This window comes from Spermophilus citellus (genome assembly GCF_964194105.1).
Source record: "Spermophilus citellus genome assembly, chromosome: 3".
NCBI classification, from domain to species: Eukaryota; Metazoa; Chordata; class Mammalia; order Rodentia; family Sciuridae; genus Spermophilus; species Spermophilus citellus.
In genome coordinates this window covers 125,880,180-125,901,397 of record NC_138184.1, presented here as the reverse complement: position 1 = coordinate 125,901,397, position 21,218 = coordinate 125,880,180, and the positions used below count along the sequence as shown (strand labels likewise).

General features: G+C 45.0%; 2 protein-coding genes across 13 annotated transcripts in view; one reads left to right on the top strand and one right to left on the bottom strand.

Moving 5' to 3' along the window:
• The window catches only part of TNS3 (tensin 3), a 275,924-nt gene that overhangs the window by 155,602 nt on the left and 99,104 nt on the right, over positions 1–21,218 (bottom strand). Inside the window, exon 1 of one of the 8 annotated variants that reach the window (XM_081287961.1) lies at positions 644–790. The exons of the other annotated variants lie outside the window; for them this stretch is intronic. The gene's annotated coding sequence lies outside the window, so the exon portion shown is untranslated. Of the gene's footprint in view, positions 1–643; positions 791–21,218 lie in introns of those variants that run through there. 8 annotated transcript variants of the gene reach the window in all.
• LOC308645660 (uncharacterized protein) lies at positions 499–12,601 on the top strand (the record flags this gene model as incomplete). 5 transcript variants are annotated; one of them, XR_014021258.1, is made up of 5 exons in its annotated part: positions 499–534; positions 926–1,068; positions 11,142–11,218; positions 11,678–12,133; positions 12,232–12,601. XR_014021258.1 is itself a non-coding variant. In XM_081287965.1 (5 exons), the coding sequence occupies 5 exons, from the start codon at positions 730–732 to the stop codon at positions 12,259–12,261; spliced, it is 489 nt and encodes a 162-aa protein (XP_081144091.1). In that variant the 3' UTR covers positions 12,262–12,598. The 5 variants fall into 5 exon arrangements, 1 of the variants encoding a protein (XP_081144091.1); XM_081287965.1 differs by lacking the exons at positions 499–534; positions 926–1,068 and adding an exon at positions 730–901 and having other exon boundaries at positions 11,678–11,793; positions 12,040–12,133; positions 12,232–12,598; XR_014021259.1 differs by lacking the exons at positions 499–534; positions 926–1,068 and adding an exon at positions 788–901 and having other exon boundaries at positions 11,678–11,821; positions 12,040–12,133; positions 12,232–12,598.

Sequence of the window (21,218 nt, the reverse complement as noted above, 5' to 3'; positions counted from 1 at the left end):
ATTGGGCTCCTGAAATGAATTTCCCCCACAAACTATTATGAGGTCTAGTGTAGACTCAATAGTCACCACAGTGTAGCTGTGACTCCGGCCCTGCTTTTAACAGAGGGAGGAATAAAGCTCAGAGAGGGTAAGTGATTTTTCAGAAGTCATACAGTCAGTAAGGCCCTTTATCCCCTTTCCATAATGAGGATACTAAGAGAGAGAGAGAGAGAGAGAGAGAATTATCAGAATTACCAGACTTGATTTTTTTTTTCTTAAACTCAAGTAGTGATTACAGAAATTGTGAAATTAAAATATCCCCAACTCAAGTTGGAAAATTAAAATAACATCATTTCACCACTGAGCTCAACTATGAGAAACAACATCTAGCCCAGACTGAGATGATGTCTATGAGTATTTGTAACACAAGATTTGCAGAATCCTGCCACCCCGTTCAGGAGGTCTAACTGGTTTAGAACCATATGGAATGAGGGAGCTGAGGCCGATAGACAAGGAGAGGGAGAGACAAGCACTGGACTCAGAAGTGACAGAGAAGTGAGTATTTACAATCAAATCTGAAGCTCCCCTTTGCTATTCTCACAAAATAAACTTCCCAGTCAGGGCGGCAAGGGCAGTCCTCAAAGGCGCAGCAGACCACCCTTACCTCTTGGCAGACAGGAACTCACTGTGCTCAGCAGGGGCTATGTGGCCAGGGCTGCTGCTCCTTCCAGAAGCAGCTCCTCCTATTGCATGGCTCCTTCTGCTGCTTTCAGTCAAAGTCTAAGCCTCCTCTTCCAGCTAATGTCCCAGCTCTGGGCACAAGGGAGGCAGCTGGAGAGGCCTGGCAAGTGGGAGAGCCCTCCAAGTGTGGAGGTTCCGAGACGGCAGCCAGGAGGAGCAGGCAGGTGCGCCCGGCCCCAAGGTGAGTACGCATGCTTGCTCACAGGCAAGGACGATGGCAGCCGGAGGCTGCAGGCCAACCTGCCAAGGACTGGTGGAACAAGAGCAGTGCTGTCCAAGCAGAGCTGTCTGACCAGGAAGCTGACCAGGCTGCATCCTTTTGGGGACCAGCCCAGACCCAGGCTCCACGTAGACCCACCTTCCACAGGTGCAGATACACACAGGCATGACAGGGGTTTTTTACCCCCAGGAATTAAAAACCCCACAAGTTCTTGGGAAAGCAGGTGCTTACCCCTAAAACCCAGAGCCCAACTAGTGCTTGGCATCTACCTGCCTCCCTCCCCCTCTCCTTCCTTCCCTCCTGTTCTCTGCTTCTTTTTTAGTTCATTTTTTGTTCCACTCATTCCAAGCAGAATTTGATATGACTTATCAAGGAATTTAATACAATCAATAGAAAAAAACCAAACCAATAAATGAATGCACAAAACCAGGGTCAAAGACAACGATGGGGGGAGGAGAAAGGGCTATGTCATAAAAGCTCTTTGGCTAAGGGAACTAGGCGCTCAACCGGTTCTGTGTTTCCTGGAGGCCAAAACAAAAAGGGAGATTGTGGCTGGACTACACTCTGCACGGATCTTGGTGACAGCGGGGACTTTAAAGGGCACCCAACCTCCCTGAGGCTGGGTTTAATCTATCACTTAGCACTCCTGGCTGAGAGGAAGGGCAGCAAACGGGTGGCAGCCAGCCCAGAACACCAGCCTGTCTCTGTCCTCAGCTGTCAGAAGTGCCCATTGCAGCTGCTTAAACTGGACTTGATCATGACACGGTCAGTCTTGTCCCTGAAACTGACAGGGAGATTCGTGTGTGTTCATTTTATAACCATGCCTTATATGCACCTGTGTTCTTTTATTTTTCTTAATCATTTCATGACATAGAAAGAGAACAAAGGGAAGAGAGATAGGAAGGGCACCATTCAGTTCCCCTGTGCCCCCTAACTGGGCACCACAGTCAGTGCCTTCTCCATAGGAAGTCATATGTGGTCTCCTTCTAGGCCAGATGCAAAGGGACCCCACCCCGAGATAAGGACTAATGGAGTGCCCCATCTGCCCACCTTGAGGCAGGAAGCACAGAGGGCAGTGGGGGTTGGGAGCCTAAATAGGACCATCTGTCCCGATTTAAAAGACTATCCACACTCATCAGACTGGGGGACATCAAGAAGACTTTCTATTCTTCCAAGCATCAGTTTTCACTTCTTTGAAATGCGCTGATTCTGTTGCCTTCACAGGAACCCAGCAGAGATGAGATGCTGCCAGCCAAGTACCAAGACCTAGGCTCCACAGTTGTCACCAGCCCCACCCACTGTCACCAGCCCAGCTCATGGAATAAGATGGTCATCTTTAGTCTAACTCCTGCATTTTATAAATGAGGCACAATGATGTGGAAGCTCCTGTATTCCACAGGGTGGCAGCCAGGGTGGCAGCCAGGGTGGCCATGTGGCCCTGAGGACTTCATGTTGAGAGAGAACACACAGGTCTTGGAGACCTGGAACTCTCACAAATACCATCAAGAACCTGGTACAGAATTATAATAGGACCTGATCGGCGGATTGCCCCGCAGCTGGAGTCTGCGGCGTGCGCTGGGAAGCAGCGAGGTGCCAGAGCGGGAGTGCAGCAATGCGGATTCTGGGGGCTCCTGCCAGTGGTGCAATGGCCGTGCTTACTGCTGAGTTCCGGCTTTGAGACAGAGGAGAGAAGCGGTCCAGTTCGATTCTCGACACCGGTCGGACCACGGAGGAGGACAGCAGCCGCCATCTTGGAGAGCTGATGTAATCATCCCTGTTTTCTACTGATCTCAGCTCATTCAGCTACGGAACAGGTGATTTCAGGCTGGTATTTGCCTGCATCTTGCAGACAGATCGCTCAAGCTCGGGGCTGGAGAACCTGTGGAGAATACTCCTTGGGGCTCGCTCCTGGCAAGGCGTGCGCCGGGCTCTGAGCAGCCGGATTCTGGTTCCCCGGGCTGCTTTGGCCCAGGGCTGGGGAACCTGCGGAGACTGCGTGTTGAGGCCAGCTACAAGTGGAGCGTGCGCTGAGCTCGGGGCGGCTGGGCCCTGACTCCTGGAACAGTTTTGGCCTGGGGCTGGGGAACCCGTGGGGGTCGCTCCTTGGAGCCTGCTCCTAGAGGAGCGTGGCTGGGATCAGAGAGGCCGGGTTCTGGCTCCCGAAGCTGCTTTGGCCCAGGGCTGGGGAACCTGCGGGGACTGCTTCTCGGTCCGGGTCCTGCTGGGTGCTGTGGGGGCCAGGGGGGCAGAGTGGAGCTGCCGCCTGCGCCCAGAGCAGGCCAAGTGACCCGCCGGCATGGTATCATGTCACCCCAACTGCAGCTGGGGCCGGAGAGAGTAGCCGCCCACGCCTAGAACAGGACCAGCAACCCGACGGCGTGGTAGCCAAGTCACCCCATTTGGAGTAGGGGCTGTGCAGAGCCGCCGTCTGAGCTTGCAAGGTAGGCAGACCTGCGACCCACTGGCAGGACAGGCCCAGTAGCCTGCCAGTGTGGTAGACAAGTAGCACCTAGGCAGTCACGTCACACTGGTTGGAGTGGGGGTGGAGCAGAGCTGACGCCCGTGTCCAGAAAAGGCCCAGCGACCCGTTGGAGAGGCAGTCAGGTACCCCCACTGGGAGTGGGGGCTGAGCAGAACTGCCGCCCGAGCCCGCAAGGTAGGCAGACCTGCGACCCACCGGCGGAACAGGCCTAGAGGCCTGCCAGCGTGGTAGACACGTCACACCAATTGGAGTAGGGGCGGACCAGAGCTGCCGCCCACATCCGGATCAGGACCAACGACCCGAGGGCGTGGTAGTTACATCACCACAATTGGAGTGGGGGCAGAGCAGAACCGCCACCCGCGCCCGCAGGGTGGGCAGACCTGCGACCGACCAGTGTGGTAGACAGATCACCCTAATTAGAGGAGGAGCACAGCCACTACCCGCCCAGCAAGGGAGATTTCACAACTATACAAGAGCAATATAAATAAATAGGGGGAAAATTTCAAAAACACAACAGTTTCACCAAGCAGAAAGAAACGCGAGGAGTATGAAAAGACAAAGAAAGAAAGGACCACAAGCAATGCAGGTCAACTCAACTTTAGAAGAGGTAATAGCTGCAACAGATGGAATGTCAGAAAAAGAGTTCAGGATATACATGCTTCAGATGATCTGGAGTCTCAAGGAAGACATGAGACAGCAAAATCAGACAATGAAAGATCACTTTGACAAGGAACTACATAAACAAATCCAGGAAGTAAAAGATCAATTTCACAGGGAGATAGAGGTAATAAAAAACAAACAAATAGAAATCCTAGAAATGCAGGAAGCAATAAACCAACTTAAAAACTCAACTGAGAATACTACCAGCAGAATAGATCACTTAGAAAATAGAACATCAGACAATGAAGACAAAGTATTTCAACTTGAAAAGAACATAGACAGCTCAGCAAGTCTGCTAAGAAACCATGAGCAGAACATCCAAGAAATATGGGATAACATTAAAAGACCAAACTTAAGAGTCATTGGGATACAGGAAGGCACAGAGCTCCAAACCAAAGGAATAAACAATCCATTCAATGAAATAATACGAGAAAACTTCCCAGACTTGAAGAATGAAACAGAATCCCAAATCCTAGAAGCCTACAGGACGCCGAATGTGCAAAATCATCAGAGATCCACACCTAGACACATTATAATGAAGATGTCCAACATACAGAATAAGGAGAGAATTTTAAAACCTACAAGAGAAAGGAAGCAGATTACATTTAGGGGTAAACCAATCAGGATAACAGCTGATCTCTCAACACAGACTCTGAAAGCTAGAAGATCCTGGAATAACATATTTCAAACACTGAAAGAAAATGGGTTCCAACCAAGAATCGTGTATCCGGCGAAATTAAGCTTCAGGATGGAAGATGAAATTAAAATCTTCCACGATAAACAAAAGTTAAAAGAATTCGCAGCTAGAAAACCATCTCTTCAAAAAATCCTTGGCAAAACATTACAGGAAGAGGAAATAGAAAATAACATTGAAAACCAACACTGGGAGGTAGGACAGTAAAGGGGGGAAAGTAATCAAAGAGGAAAACAAATCAGGTTTAGTAACATTAATAAACAAATATGGCTGGAAGAACAAACCATATCTCAATAATAACCCTAAATGTTAATGGCTTAAACTCACCAATTAAGAGACACAGGCTAGTTGAATGGATCACAAAACAAGACCCAACAATATGCTGCCTACAGCATACATAGACTGAAGGTGAAATGTTGGGAAAAATCATACCACTCATATGGACTGCGGAAACAAGCAGGAGTGTCCATACTCATATCTAATAAAATAGATTTCAAGCCAAAGTTAATCAAAAGGGATAAAGAGGGACACTACATACTGCTCAAGGGAACCATACACCAACAAGACATAACAATCATAAATATATATGCCCCAAACAATGGTGCAGCTATGTTCATCAAGCAAACTCTTCTCAAGTTCAAGAGTCTAATAGACCACCATACAATAATCATGGGAGACTTCAACACACCTCTCTCACCACTGGACAGATCTTCCAAACAAAAGTTAAATAAGGAAACTATAGAACTCAATAACACAATTAACAACCTAGACTTAATTGACATATATAGAATATACCACCCAACATCAAGTAGTTACACTTTTTTCTCAGCAGCACATGGATCCTTCTCAAAAATAGATCATATATTATGTCACAGGGCAACTCTTAGACAATATAAAGGAGTAGAGATAATACCATGCATCTTATCTGATCATAATGGAATGAAACTGAAAATCAACGATAAAAGAAGGAAGGAAAAATCATGCATCACTTGGAGAATGAACAATAGGTTACTGAATGATCAATGGGTTTTAGAAGACATCAAGGAGGAAATTAAAAACTTCTTAGAGTTAAATGAAAACACAGACACAACATATCGGAATCTATGGGACACATTGAAAGCAGTTCTAAGAGGAAAATTCATTGCTTGGAGTTCATTCCTTAAAAAAGAAAAAACCAACAAATAAATGATCTCATACTTCATCTCAAAATCCTAGAAAAAGAAGAGCAAAACAACAGCAAAAGAAGTAGAAGGCAAGAAATAATTAAAATCAGAGCTGAAATTAATGAAATCGAAACAAAAGAAACAATTGAAAAAATTGACAAAACTAAAAGTTGGTTCTTTGAAAAAATAAATAAAATCGACAGACCCTTAGCCATGCTAACGAAGAGAAGAAGAGAGAGAACCCAAATTACTAGCATACGGGATGAAAAAGGCAACATCACAACAGACACTTCAGAAATACAGAAGATAATCAGAAATTATTTTGAATCCTTATACTCCAATAAAATAGAAGATAGTGAAGGCATAGATAAATTTCTTAAGTCATATGATCTGTTCAGATTGAGTCAGGAGGATATAGACAACCTAAAGAGACCAATAACAATAGAGGAAATAGAAGAAACCATCAAAAGACTATCAACTAAGAAAAGCCCAGGACCGGATGGGTATACAGCAGAGTTTTACAAAACCTTTAAAGAGGAACTAGCACCAATACTTTTCAAGCTATTTCAGGAAATAGAAAAAGAGGGAGAACTTCCAAATACATTCTAGGAGGCCAACATCACCCTGATTCCTAAACCAGACAAAGACACTTCAAAGAAAGAAAACTACAGACCAATATCTCTAATGAACCTAGATGCAAAAATCCTCAATAAAATTCTGGCGAATCGGATTCAAAAACATATCAAAAAAATTGTGCATCATGATCAAGTAGGATTCATCCCTGGGATGCAAGGCTGGTTCAATATACGGAAATCAATAAATGTTATTCACCACATCAATAGACTTAAAAATAAGAACCATATGATCATCTCGATAGATGCAGAAAAAGCATTCGACAAAGTACAACATCCCTTTATGTTCAAAACTCTAGAAAAATTAGGGATAACAGGATCATACCTCACAATTGTAAAAGCAATCTATGATAAGCCACAGGCCAGCATCATTCTGAATGGAGAAAAATTGAAGGCATTCCCTCTAAAATCTGGAACAAGACAGGGATGCCCTCTCTCACCACTTCTGTTCAACATAGTCCTTGAAACACTAGCCAAAGCAATTAGACAGATGAAAGAAATTAAAGGCATAAAAATAGGAAAAGAAGAACTTAAATTATCACTATTTGCAGATGGCATGATTCTATACCTAGCAGACCCAAAAGGGTCTACAAAGAAACTATTAGAGCTAATAAATGAATTCAGCAAAGTGGCAGGATATAAAATCAACACGCATAAATCAAATGCATTCCTGTATATCAGCGACAAATCCTCTGAAACGGAAATGAGGACAACTACTCCATTCACAATATCCCCCCAAAAAATAAAATACTTGGGAATCAACCTAACAAAAGAGGTGAAAGACTTATACAATGAAAACTACAGAACCCTAAAGAGAGATATAGAAGAAGACCTCAGAAGATGGAAAAATATACCCTGTTCATGGATAGGCAGAACTAACATCATCAAAATGGCGATATTACCAAAAGTTCTCTATAAGTTCAATGCAATGCCAATCAAAATCCCAACAGCATTTTTTGTAGAAATAGATAAAACAATCATGAAATTCATATGGAATAATAAAAGACCCAGAATAGCAAAAACAATGCTAAGCAGGAAGTGTGAATCAGGCGTTATAGCAATACCAGACTTCAAACTATACTACAGAGCAATAGTAACAAAAACAGCATGGTACTGGTACCAAAACAGGCGGGTGGACCAATGGTACAGAATAGAGGACACAGTAACCAATCCACAAAACTACAACTATCTTATATTTGATAAAGGGGCTAAAAGCACGCAATGGAGGAAGGATAGCATCTTCAACAAATGGTGCTGGGAAAACTGGAAATCCATTTGCATCAAAATGAAACTGAATCCCTTTCTCTAGCCATGCACAAAAGTTAACTCAAAATGGATCAAGGAGCTTGATATTAAATCAGAGACACGGCGTCTGATAGAAGAAAAAGTTGGCTATGATCTACATACTGTGGGGTCGGACTCCAAATTCCTCAATAGGACACCCATAGCGCAAGAGTTAATAACTAGAATCAACAAATGGGACTTACTCAAACTAAAAAGTTTTTTCTCAGCAAAAGAAACAATAAGAGAGATAAACAGGGAGCCTACATCCTGGGAACAAATCTTTACTCCACACAGTTCAGATAGAGCCCTAATATCCAGAGTATACAAAGAACTCAAAAAATTAGACAATAAGATAACAAATAACCCAATCAACAAATGGGCCAAGGACCTGAACAGACACTTCTCAGAGGAGGACATACAATCAATCAATAAGAACATGAAAAAATGCTCAACATCGCTAGCAGTCAGAGAAATGCAAATCAAAACCACCCTAAGATACCATCTCACTCCAGTAAGATTGGCAGCCATTAGGAAGTCAAACAACAACAAGTTCTGGAGAGGATGCGGGGAAAAGGGTCCACTTGTTCATTGTTGGCAGGACTGCAAATTGGTGCAGCCAATTTGGAAAGCAGTATGGAGATTTCTTGGAAAGCTGGGAATGGAACCACCATTTGACTCAGCTATTCCCCTTCTCCGTCTATTCCCTAAAGACCTAATAAGAGCATGCTACAGGGACACTGCTACATCGATGTTCATAGCAGCACAATTCACGATAGCAAGATTGTGGAACCAACCTAGATGCCCTTCAATAGATGAATGGATAAAAAAATGTGGCATTTATACACAATGGAGTATTACTCTGCATTAAAAAATGACAAAATCATAGAATTTGGAGGGAAATGGATGGCATTAGAGCAGATTATGCTAAGTGAAGCTAGGCAATCCTTAAAAAACAAATGCCAAATGACTTCTTTGATATAAGGGGAGTAACCAAGGACAGGGTAGGGACCAAGAGCTTGAGAAGAAGATTAACATTAAACAGGGATGAGAGGTGGGAGGGAAAGGGAGTGAGAAGGGAAATCGCATGGAAATGGAAGGTGTTCCTCAGGGTTATACAAAATTACATATAAGAGGAAAGGAGGTGTAAGAGAAGAATAATACAAGTGGAAGAAATGATTTACAGTAGAGGGGGTAGAGAGAGAAAAGGGGAGGGGAGGGGAGGGGAAGGGGGATAGTAGAGAATAGGATAGACAGCAAAATACATCAGACACTAGAATGGCAATATGTAAATCAATGGAAGTGTAACTGATGTGATACAGCAATCGGTATACGGGGTAAAAATGGGAGTTCATAACCCACTTGAATCAAATTGTGAAATATGATACATTAAGAACTATGTAATATTTTGAACGACCAACAATAAAAAAAAACAAAAAGAAAAAATAAAAAAAGAATTATAATAGGATAGGAGGAATAAGTTTCAGCATTCCATAGCACAATCAGGTGATTATAGTCATTAATAATGTATCTTTCAAAGTAACTGGATTATAGAACTTTGAATGTTTTTACAATGATAATGTATGAGGTGATAGATGTGCTAATTACCCTGATTTCATCTTTATACATAATATACATGTATGGAAACATCCATGCTGAATCCCCTAAATATGTAAAATTATTATGTGTCAATTAGAAAAGAAAGAGCCCAAAGGAGAGTCCCTCACTGCAGGTGGTGACCAGCCAGGGGTAACCAGCCAGGAGGTTAGTCACCCACACTGAAAAATACAGCAGGGCAGAAGAACCACTTTCTTTAGAAGGCAGAGAACACTTGTAATGGGGCGGAGGTCTGAACGCTCTCCACTGTGGGAGGGTGTCAGCAGCCTGTGCTAAGCCCACTCTCAAGTGTCCTCTCATCCTGGTAGAGGCCCTGCAAAGAGCCTGGAGGCCAATCCTACAGGCACAGCATCGGCATCCCTCAGGGGAACTGCCCCTCCCCCCTATCCAGGGTAGGCAAACACAGGATCTTATCTGCATGACGCAGGGGGCCAAGGGGAGCTGTGAAGCCACCAAGAAGGTTGGAGACCCACAGATGTCAGCAAACCTGGCCAGAAAGGTTGACCTCCAGCTGCAGCTGGCCTGTCCCTAAGCACAGCAGTCACAGGACCTTGGGAGGTCTAATGAATCCCTGAATGGCCCGCCCAACTGGACAAGGGGGCTGTCCAGGGAATACTGAGACCATTACACATCTCAGGCCAGGCCCATACCTTCCCCTGTCCCAAGAAGGGTAAAGTTGGTCCTTTACTTTAGAACCAAAAGTGAATGAATTCCACTGCTGCAGACAGCACAGCCTTTACTTAGACCAGCCTAGAATAATCCGACTCAGAGAGGTGACCCAGAAAAGGTAAAGGAGAGAGGTCTTGGAGTACCATGCACACCTAAACACAGCAAAATAGTGTCAGCATACCCCATATGTAACATAGAGACTTAAACAAAAATCACAAGGATTTTACTCAATTCCTTACTGAAACATTCAGGTCAAGGTCATCTAGTTATTCAGCAGAAACCTCATCCATCCAGGATAGGACCCTGGGCCCAAGGCCAGCTGTCCCTCCCCACTGTGCCCATACCTGTGGACAGAAAGTCACCTTCAGTGCTGCCAAAGGGCAACTTCACCATCTAAGTATCAAACATGTTTATAACAGTGTGGTTTAAAACAATGACAACCGTGTCCTCCACTCAGGGGCTTCAGTGTGGGTGTGAATGAGGGGTGGGAGGCCCAGGCTTAGAACACTGGAACCTCTTGAAATTGACGACATTTCCCCCCCACCCCACCCCTTTTTCTATGTTCAGAGTACAAACTGGATCTGAGAACAGTAAGAAAAAAATCAGCCTGCACTGAGGGGAGTAATGGAATGGGGTGGGGGGCAACTGGAGTTGTCTGCAGGTGAGCAGGAGACAACCACAGACACAGCCTTCTGCAGGGGGAACACGCAGCCAAACTGTCCCTTCCCGTGGGTGCCCGCTCACTGCTTGAGAGTCAGGAACCCTCTCTAATTCCCCCCACCTGCCACAGCTGCAGTCTAGGATCCCATCTGGTACTGGGTGGTCCATCTTTAAGAAACTACAGGAGCTTTTTAAAAATAAATGCTCCCTTTTTTCTTTCTTTTGATAAGTCATAAATAATTTCAGAAAATTTTTATTTAGTTATTTTTTGGTACTGGAGAGTATTGAACCTAGGGGTGCTCAGCTACATCCCCAGTCTTTTTTTCTTTTTTTTTTTAAACAGGGTCTCTCTATGTTGCTGAGGCTGGCCTCGAACTTGTGATCTTTCTGCCTCAGGCTCCAGAATTGCTGGGATTACAGGTAGGCACCATCACATTCAGAAAATAGACACCTACAAAAAGACTCAGATGAATCCAGTCTGATACCCTCTCTCACAACCCAACATAATCCACATTAGACACACAGGATGGATCCCCTTACTTTATTCCATGTTCATATCATTTTATTTTCTTCTACAATGTAATTTTTAAAAATTTTTTTTAGTTGTAGATGGACACAATACCTTTATTTATTTATATATGGTGCTGAGGATCGAACCCAGTGCCTCACATGTGCAAAGTAAGCACTCTACCACTGAGCCATAACCCCAGCCCTTCTACAATGTAATTTTTAATAGCACGTGGTGTCCAATTAACCAACTGGGGAAAGAAACACCACCCCCCCATTTCTAAACCTGACCTTGTCTCCAATTTCTCACTTTTTTGAATGTTGCTATGAGGAGTATTTTAAATTTTTCCAATATCTTTGTGGTTGTCCCAGGGAAACACTTGGAGGTGCAATTTGCTTTGGGCTCACATCACCAGAAGCTCCTGCAGAAAGTCTTGTGACTTCCATAACCAGATACATCACCTCGAGGCACAGGAAATATCCAAAAGGTGGAGGGCTTATGACCCCCTTTTCTATGTGAGCATATTTGACACCCTTTCCCCAAAAGAAACTGTCTGGCCAAAGTTAAAGGGACATGAAAGTGTCTGGGAGGTTATGAAATCAACATCCCAAAAAATGAGGCGGCAAGGAGAAGGCAGCTGCACATGACATTCCCATCCTCTCCCTGGGTCAGTGCTCAGAAGCAAGGTGGACTCCGCCACCAGGATGCACTAAAGTGCACTTTCCATCAACAGAGACCACTCTGCACCTCTGTGTCCCCAGCACATAGTGGACATGGAACCAGAGGCAAATATTTATAACATGAATGGATTAATGAGAGAGGGACAGGTCAGTGGGGGAAACTAACCATCTATTCCATTAGTTAGTATTTTCCATGATCAAGACCACAATTCCAAGATTATAACTTATTATTCTCCGAATCACAGACCAGCAGCACACATACCTGGAGGCCATGACCACTTGCCACCACCTGTTAAGAGCTGAAATGCATTCTTTAGACCTCCAAAGCTTGAAGCCCTCATCTCCAAAATCTCAGACGAGACTGTATTTGGAGATGGGGTTCTTTAACAAGGTGATTAGTGTTTAAATGGGGTAGTTGGGGTGAACCCTAATCTAATACAACAGTTGTCAATATAAAGGTGAAATTAGAACACAGACACACACAGAAGGATGACTGCGTGAAGACAAGGCGGGGAACATGCCATCTACAAGCAAAGGAGAGATGGCCTCGAAAGACACCAACCCCATCCACACCTTGATCTTGGATGTCCAACCATCAGTACTATAAGAAATAAATGTCAGTTGTTTAAGTCACCTCCTCATGGTACTGTTACGGTTTCCTCACTCTGACGCCATCTTTAAGGTCTGAGATGTGTGGTGATCATTTGGAGAGCAATTAAACAACAAGAAGCATCTCCAGCCTCCCTTGATGACCAGAGGGGGCTTGGACACACCACCACCATCCCTGTCCATTCCCTTGCCCTACTCTCTTCTTGCAGGAAGCAGGGCTAAGACTACGTGTAGCTGAACCTGAGCAAGGAGGTGGCAGAAATGTCCCCTAACCTCACCTCAAAGGTCACCTTCTCCTTTTGGAATGTACATAAAAAAAAAAAAAAAGCCCAGCAAAAAGCAACCTTGCAAGTGAAACTGATTGATGTAATTAGAAAAAAACTAATAAAATATTGAAGAGGGAAGAGAAATAGCACTGAAAACAGGACATCCAGCTGCTTTGAACTCTTCTAGTAAATTCCAATCACTTGGATGGGGATCTACTCTGATCTAGAGGCGTAACACCCAGTTTTATGTAAAAACTCAGGTGTCAGAGAGTCTACAGATGCCTCTATGAGAAACTGATTTGTAGAACGCTAACTTCAATTACTATTTCCTAGCACCTACTATGTGCATAGCCTCCTGGTAACACAAGAGCAGGCAGGTGGGGGGGGGGGGGGGTTGAACATGGAAAAGTATATCTTTCACATGTGGAAAGCAGACCCAAAGAGGGAGGGGGTAAATGCAAGACTGTGAGTGTAGAATTAAACATAAGACACCTTTAAAGGCAGACATGTAAAATAGGGAAGTAGGAGGTGAGTCCAGGCTGCAGAATTCATGAAAGCCACATCTCTACCCAAGACTTTTTGGCTTAGTAAATGGAATAAAACTCTAAATTGCCCTCCATGTTACCAAATAATTGAGGTCACACCCCAGTGGCCTTTCTAGGCCTCCCATCAATCACTAGCAAGCTAACCACCCCATTCATTCTGTCATACAATACACTAAAGTCCAAATTCTGTTTCCTGTTGGTTTAGTGCTCATTAAAGTCAGGAGTGAAAACAGAGAATCTGTGAGTTCCCAGGTTTTCTGCTGATGCTGCAGGGACTGGACTACATCTAAGATCCACTGACTCAAAAAGGTCTGTGCCTTGCTGTGGTTTGTACTAAGGACCCTGTTACCACATGACTCTGACTCTTTCTCCCTTATAGCATCCCTGGCCATCATCATCCTCAGTATGACCATTACGGCAACACTGCCAGCTTCTATTTGAATAGCACCAATGTCCATTTTAAAGATGTCTTAATTTTCCAAAATTCTTCATTCTGTACAGTCAAAATCAGCTCTCCCTGAATAACTATGCCTTGGCCTCATTCCTTTCCATGAGAAAGTCATCTCAAGGTGAATCCCTCTGTTCAAGGAGGTGTAGAATTTTCCCAAGGAAAACAGTTAAGACTTAACCTGGCTCCTGTGAAACAACCCTTCTTTATTCAGAATGATTTTTTAAAGGCTCTATGAGGTCAATGTTGCCACTTTAGAAAATAGAAAAATTTGAATCCCGTAGTAGGATTTCCCAGCAGGTTTTCAGAGCCAGACTTCATCACAAAGATATATTGTTAACAGTGCTACTGAGATGTGTGTATTTTCAGAGGTCAACAGTCAAATGGTACACTGGCTTAAGTGTTGAGCTGTCAGGAAATGAAAGAGAATTGTGCAAGAGAGGGAAAGGGCAGTGTTCAGGAAGCACTGGTGTGCATTTATGGAATAACAGAGCAAGTGTTCCCTGGGACCCTGCAGGCTGGTCACCAGTCCACCTAAAACTCTGGGCCTGTGCACCTCATTTTCATCCTGTACTATAGCCTTGGAAAGCAGACACCAGGACCAGGAGCCCACAGGGACCAACTCTACCCCAATGAACCACACTGTCAATCTCCCTGGTACATCTTAAAGCTAATACCACACATCACATCACTTAATTCACAAATATCTCAGTATACATAGGCAAGATATATAGAGATAAGTATATAGAGAGAGACCCTAAAAAGTACCTGTATTGTGACAATAATTCCTTAATATCATGAAAGATTTTTCAGGGTCCAAATTTCTCCATCATATATTTTGGTTTTACTTTCACTGCCTTAAAAAAAAATGAATCCAAATGAAGCCTTACAATGTTTATTTAATTTGTGTCTTCAGTTCCTTTACAATATAGATTCTTCCTCCTCTTTTTACAAATTCATTCGTAAAACAGCAGGCTCATTTATTCTCATTAGAATTTCCCCTGCTCTGGATTCTGCTGACCCCTCTGGTATTTTAATATCATAGACTGCTCTGGCCCCTGATTTCTTGTCAGTTGCATATGGCTCTGAGGTTTGCTCTGATTCTGGATTGATTTGGGGCAAGGTTTGGACAGCGGGCATCATGCTCTTCCCTGGAGGAGGCATATGCTCTCCCTACTGTGACAGTGGAATATACTCAGGATGAGGGCTGAGACCCCAGTGGCTCAGTTATGAGGGCTTTGAAAAGGTCAATATTTTAACTCTATCACTTTTTCAATATATATATATAGCTAGAATTCCTCTTTCAGTAAAACTTTCCCTCTTCCTTCATTTGGAAACACTGAGGTATAGTTTGTGAAAGAAAGAAAGGTTAGCCGGGATGTCGCCTCACAGAAGGGCACTTGCTAGCATGACAGGGCACTTGTCTAGCACTACAAAAACTGTGGGGATGGGGACACAAATGCTTGGCTCTTTCTCTTTATTCACCAGCTTTTAGAATGAGTTGTTTCCCCAGCATCTCCCCAAAGTAGTTCAGGAATGTTGTTATTATTTTACATAGTACTTTTGCAAGCGTGCTTGCTATATAGATCAAAATTTCACCCCAGTCCAGAATCACAAAGCTGACAGTAGATAGGACCAGAACCCAGGCCCTCCCTGTCTATCGGAAGCTGATCCTGCTACCATAAACCTGCTCTCCAGGCCCAGTTCATTCTGGAATGACAGGCCACAGCTGCCCCTCATGCCCAAGGCCCAGGGGAAAACCAGGATGAGGAGTGTCATGGCCACCACGTTGATAAACAGTGTTAACCAAGTGGAGAAAACTCTTCAGTAAACTGGAAAGTACCCATGTAGTTAAACATGAAGCTCCTTATTCCCTCTGTGTAATTGAGCCACCAAACATGGCATGATTTCCAGTAAATGAAACCTCTTTTCTTTTTTTACAAAAAGCGTTACCTAATACTGCAGGGGAAGTACATATTCTAAACAAATCTGCCACAAGTGCACTAGGAGAATTCCACTGTGACAGCGGCTGGCCGTGAAGACAGAGAGCCCACAGCTCCTGACTTCCAGCATGGAGGTGCCCTGTGGCTGGCAGGGAAACACCCAACTCAGGATAGCGGTGGCAATGCCAACACAGAGGGAGTGACCTTCTAGACAGCTCAAAGGTACTCTCAGCAACTCCAGGAAGCTTCCACAGGTACCTGCTTCTCTTAACAGAGGCTTTTTTGAATATAGGAGACCGTGGATCAGTCACCCACACCCACATGTGAAAATAAGAGGCTAGAGAACAAAGCCCACATAGGCAGAGAGGAACCCACACTAACCTGCCCCCCTCTCCTAGGAATGGATGGGGACTTGGGGGTAGGCGCAGCATGTGTGATGCATAATCTACTTGCTGAGTAGAGTAATTTAAGTGCTGTGCCAATAAATACCTCCCCCTACCCAGGGTTTGTAATGCTATACTGTCACATGCTACCTTCTCTCCAAACAATAGCTTCAGCACCTTAAAACGGATAATAATAAAAATTAAAAAGCATTTGATTTTCCCCTTCAGTAGTTGCTTGCTATCTCCCCATAGATCACAAGGGACCACTGCCTTCAAGAGCCCCTCCAAACTAAAATGTGTGATTGCTACAATCTGTGCAAAAAAAAAAAAAAAAAAAAACCACTCATCAGGTTGCCCCAGTGCATTCACCCAGTTGGTGGGTCCCTCAGAAAAAGGCTACCTGCAGTGATCAGAGAAAGGTTACCTGCAGTGATCTGCAGAAGGCCATCAATATTTAAGTAGAAGTGACTTTGAACTGACCTCCAGTCATACAAAGGGAGTAGGTAAATGGGGGCCTGAGGGTCAAGGGCTGGCAGCACCAACTCTCACTGTAGAATTAGAGTCTCAGGGAGCAAAGAAGGGCTCCAACCCTAAACTCACAGGCATACCTAGTAACCAGGGCAGTGGGAATCCAGCACCAAGTGAGCACCACACACCTGGTGGCACAGACAAGTCACGCCAGGCAGGCCCAGGACAGGTTTTTAATCATTAGCTAAGGCTTTGTGCTCCTTGAATGTAAGCCGACACCACCCCAGGGTTAACACACAAGGCTGCTGTAGATGTCTCACAATTCCCCCACCTGCAGAGGTGGGACAATAGCTTCAGGGCAGAATCCTACCCCTCAGGCTTTCAAATACCAGCTACAAAGGAAGCAGGCCCACCACCCACGTGTGGGAGGCTCAGCTCTGTTGAGTGTGCTTTCTCTAATTTGTTGAGGGTTTCCCCTTGTTTCTTGGCGTGTCAATGAACTGAGACCTAAAGGCCTCCAGCAGGCCATGGATGACAGGCTTCTGAAGGAAATGCGCAGGTTTATGGGAAACCTCACCGGCCTGCCTTTCCCAGAAATCCAGGCAGCTCCCACCCTCCAAGCTGGAAACAGCCAAAGACGGATGTTGTTTCAGGTGTGGGAAGGGATGGTGAAATCAAAGAAAAGTATGGATCAAAGTTTAGCCTGTGGTTAAAAGGGGCGGGGATGGAGAGCCATGGACATTCCCAAAGATCTGGGCCTGCTGGGCCAAGATGGCCTGGGGGTGGTGAGATGCTTCAGGGAATAGCTGAAAACAGGGGTTGGTGGGGAAAGGTCTGGGCACCTTCCTGGAACTGTCTGTGAAAATGGGCCTGGCTCTGAGCAGCAGGTTGTCCTGGGTCCAGCTCATCCATGGAGTCCTGGAAGGAACAAGCTTCCCTTTCCATCCTTGGGCTGACTTAGACCCTGGGACCCTCCGGCTAGGAAGGCTCTGTTTTCCTGCAAAAGTCCTGGGGCAATGGACTTCATAGCCCTGCCCAATAACCAAAGGCTCCTCTTTCAAACCATTTCTACAGACATCCTTTGCTATTTTCTCTGCTAGTTCTGAAGATGTGTTCCATGCAAATAACTGGGACAGTTCACAGAAGGGCCACCCAGACCTTTCTCTGACTCCGTGGTGGCCATTGCTGGTTCCTATTCAGGCCGCCTCACTGCCCTGCAGTTGGAGCAGCTTCCTCTTTACTCCATGGGCCAAGAAGAAGTTCTAGAAATGAATGGGGAACGATGAAGCAGCAAGACAGAAGTGAAGGGAGCTATCAACCCTGCAAACTTCCTAGGGCTGCTGTAAACAAGTACTGCAAACTGGGCAGCTTCAAATGACAGGCATTTATTCTCTCATGGATCTGAGGCCTGGAAATCTGAAATCGAGGTGTGGGCGGGGCCGTGCTCCCTCTGAGGGCTGCAGGGAGAATCCTTCCTACCTTTTCCACCCTCTCATGGCTGTTGCAATCCTTGGAGTTCTCTGGCTTAGAGATACACAGCTCTGACCTCTGCCTCCCTCATCATATGGCCTTGTCCCCATGCATCTCCATGCGTCCTCTCCTCTTTTTATAAGGACACGAATCATTGGCTTTTGGCCCATCCTTTTTCAGAATGACCTCACCTCCATAATTATTGCAAATAAGGCCATATTCTGAGGTTTTACTGTATTGTTGTTGTTGCTGCTGCTGCTGCTGCTGCTATTGCTGCTATTGTTGTTTTAAATTTCTGGGTGTCACTTGACTTTTGCCAAAGCCATAGATGTGGAATCTGGTTCTCCTGAAATAATGGAATGGGTTGAGTTTCAGGGCAACATGACTGTACCTCCCACATCACGAAAGATGTGTCCTCTGGGGCCAAGAAGGAGAGGCTCTGGTTATTTGTTTCCAAACCTGCCTTTTGCTGCACATAGTTTCTTTACCTGAAAAACCAGGTGTGAGTTTAACTGAAAAATGCACCTATGGGCTTGCCCCTCTTCACCAATGCACACTTTGCATCATCCATCAGGTGAGTCACATGTGCCATGAAATAAAGAAGAAAAACCTTCAAGGGGGTGACATGCAGAATTAAGAAGATAAGAATCTGAGAACCGTTCAAGATTATGGTTTTAAACTCCCACCCCTCAAGCTCTCCATGCAATACCTTAATGTTGACTCAGACCCCAGTCAAAGGACTCTGGGACCCAAGTGGGAGATAGGAAATAGGGAATTGGGAAATAAACTGATGATGTGTCTACATCAGACCAGTCCCAGGAGTGGGACCTGTTCCAGGCCATCCTCAAGGGGCTGGTGGTGTCCAAACCAATGGCTGCAAGTGATCTTGGGAACAGAGATCCCTGCCCACCTCTCAGGTCATATGCACCTCATTCTTCTTCTCCCCATTCCTCTCCCACAGTGAATCCTGCCCATCCTGTCAGCCTGCACTTGTTGCTAGGAGAAAGAACCAACTGGCACCAGCGCCCACACCTTCCCTGGGATGAGGCTGGGAGATGAGACAGAGACCCAAGGCTGCATAGGACACAACAGCCAGGACTGAGGGCCTGAGGCTCACACCCAAGCAAGGATGGGTGCTCCCTAGGGACTTCGAGTTAGAATAGTGACTGGCCTCCCCTCTGCCCACTATCTAGTCTTCCAACCTCATGTGTGTCACCACCTCCTAGATCTAATCTGGCTTCCCTTGTCAATGACAGCCTGCTTGATGTCCCTGAATCCTCCCTTCCCTCTTGTCCCCTTTGAACAAGGATCTTCTGTGGTGCCTTTCAATACCTCAGTACTGTGTGTGCAGACTATCTGCAACAGCACTCTGGAATAACTGAGTGTCAAGGTGTAATCACTGTGGGGTTTTTTGTTGTTGTTGTTGTTGTTGCTGTTGTTGTTTTTCACATTTCTGGGACTCACTTGACTTTTGCCAAAGGCACAGATATGGAATCTGGCTATCCTTACAAAAATGGAATGGCTGGACTTTGACCCAATGGAACTCTGAGCCTTCCCTCTAGGCTCCCTGGAGATCAAGGAGGTTAAAGAACAAGGCCTGTTTTTTAACCTGATACAATGCGACTTCAATATGTTTGTATGAAGACTCCTAATGAGACATACAGAATCTGACCTGAGCAGTGGTGAACCCTGATACGCAGGTGGGCATATGTAGGTGATTTTCAAAAAACAGGGATAACTGCACAGCTATGATTTTGCCTCAGTGGCTTTGTGTTTCTGAAGTTTACCACTGGAAATGTTGTGGAAATGTACTACAGGTAGAAAATAATCACTGCCCAATCCATTGCCTGGATTTACAGGCCATGAAGACCAGAAATTCATGCATGAGATTTCCATGAAGTCTTTTTTGATAAAAATCTAAAAGACTGCTACAGACAGAGACCATCATAAGAGGCCTATGTAGCCCATGAACTCAAGGTTACCTGAATGACAGCCCTGGGTTACTGGACTCTCAGCACCAATTCACAAAGCATCCAACCCCATATTTGACAAATGAAAAGCTTGAAATTTGCTTGAAATTTGCTGCTGCTTAATTTGCAATGAAATAAAAAGGGTACCATTAAAGTAAGTTCTTTTCATTCACCAGAAGTTTCTATTTATCCACTTGGTAGGCATTCCTTCTGAAAATAATTTAGATGCTTTGTGAGACTCTGTCGTGGGCCACCAGTGGAAGAGGCAAGAATGAAACGTGTCACAGATTTCCTAAACAGTCACAATTTGTCCTTGTGTTGATCTCATTACTCAGGACAGCTTGCTCTGGGTGGTTTTAAGAGTTAAACAAACCTTACTGAACAAGATGCCAATGTACATACACATAACACACACACTGCATGCACACACATGCAACACAAACACACACACACACACACACACACACCCATGCACACACACAACAGTATCAGGGGATGGTTGGCAAAAGCCAGTTTGAAAACTCCAGGCTTAGACAATGTAACCTGACTCCTGATGTCACCTTTGATGGAAACAGTCCATTGGCTTCACTTTAATTAAACAAAGGGAACCAAAGCTGTTATGACTCAGAAGCTATTCTGATATGACCTCTCCTCCAGCATGAGAAACCAGCAAAAGCACTCAATGTGTGTGCCAGCAGCTGGACGGGGTTCTCTGCACCTGTTCTTGAGCTGTTGCAGCTGGCACTGTCCTGCCCACCTCCCACACATAGCCACTGGAAGGCCACCGGAAGGCTGGAACATGAACCAGGCCTTCTTCAAGGACAGCGGCCACTCTGTAAACAGTGCAGACATCCTCAGGGCTGGCTGTGCCAAGGCCACTCCCTGGATTCTGGGGGTAGCCTAGGAGTCTGGCATGGAACCAGGTCAGACACATGGACTCCATGGTCTCCTAACAAAAGCCATACTTACACCTCAAGAGTGTCAGGATTCCTTGCTGCACAGATAGGAACCAGCTCCCTTGGGTGACATGTAGAAGGTAAAGGTAAGATGGACAGAAGCAAAATATTCTGCCATTGGAACTTCAACAAAAAGCCGTTACCACTGTTTATACAATAGTTAGGTAGCTGTCA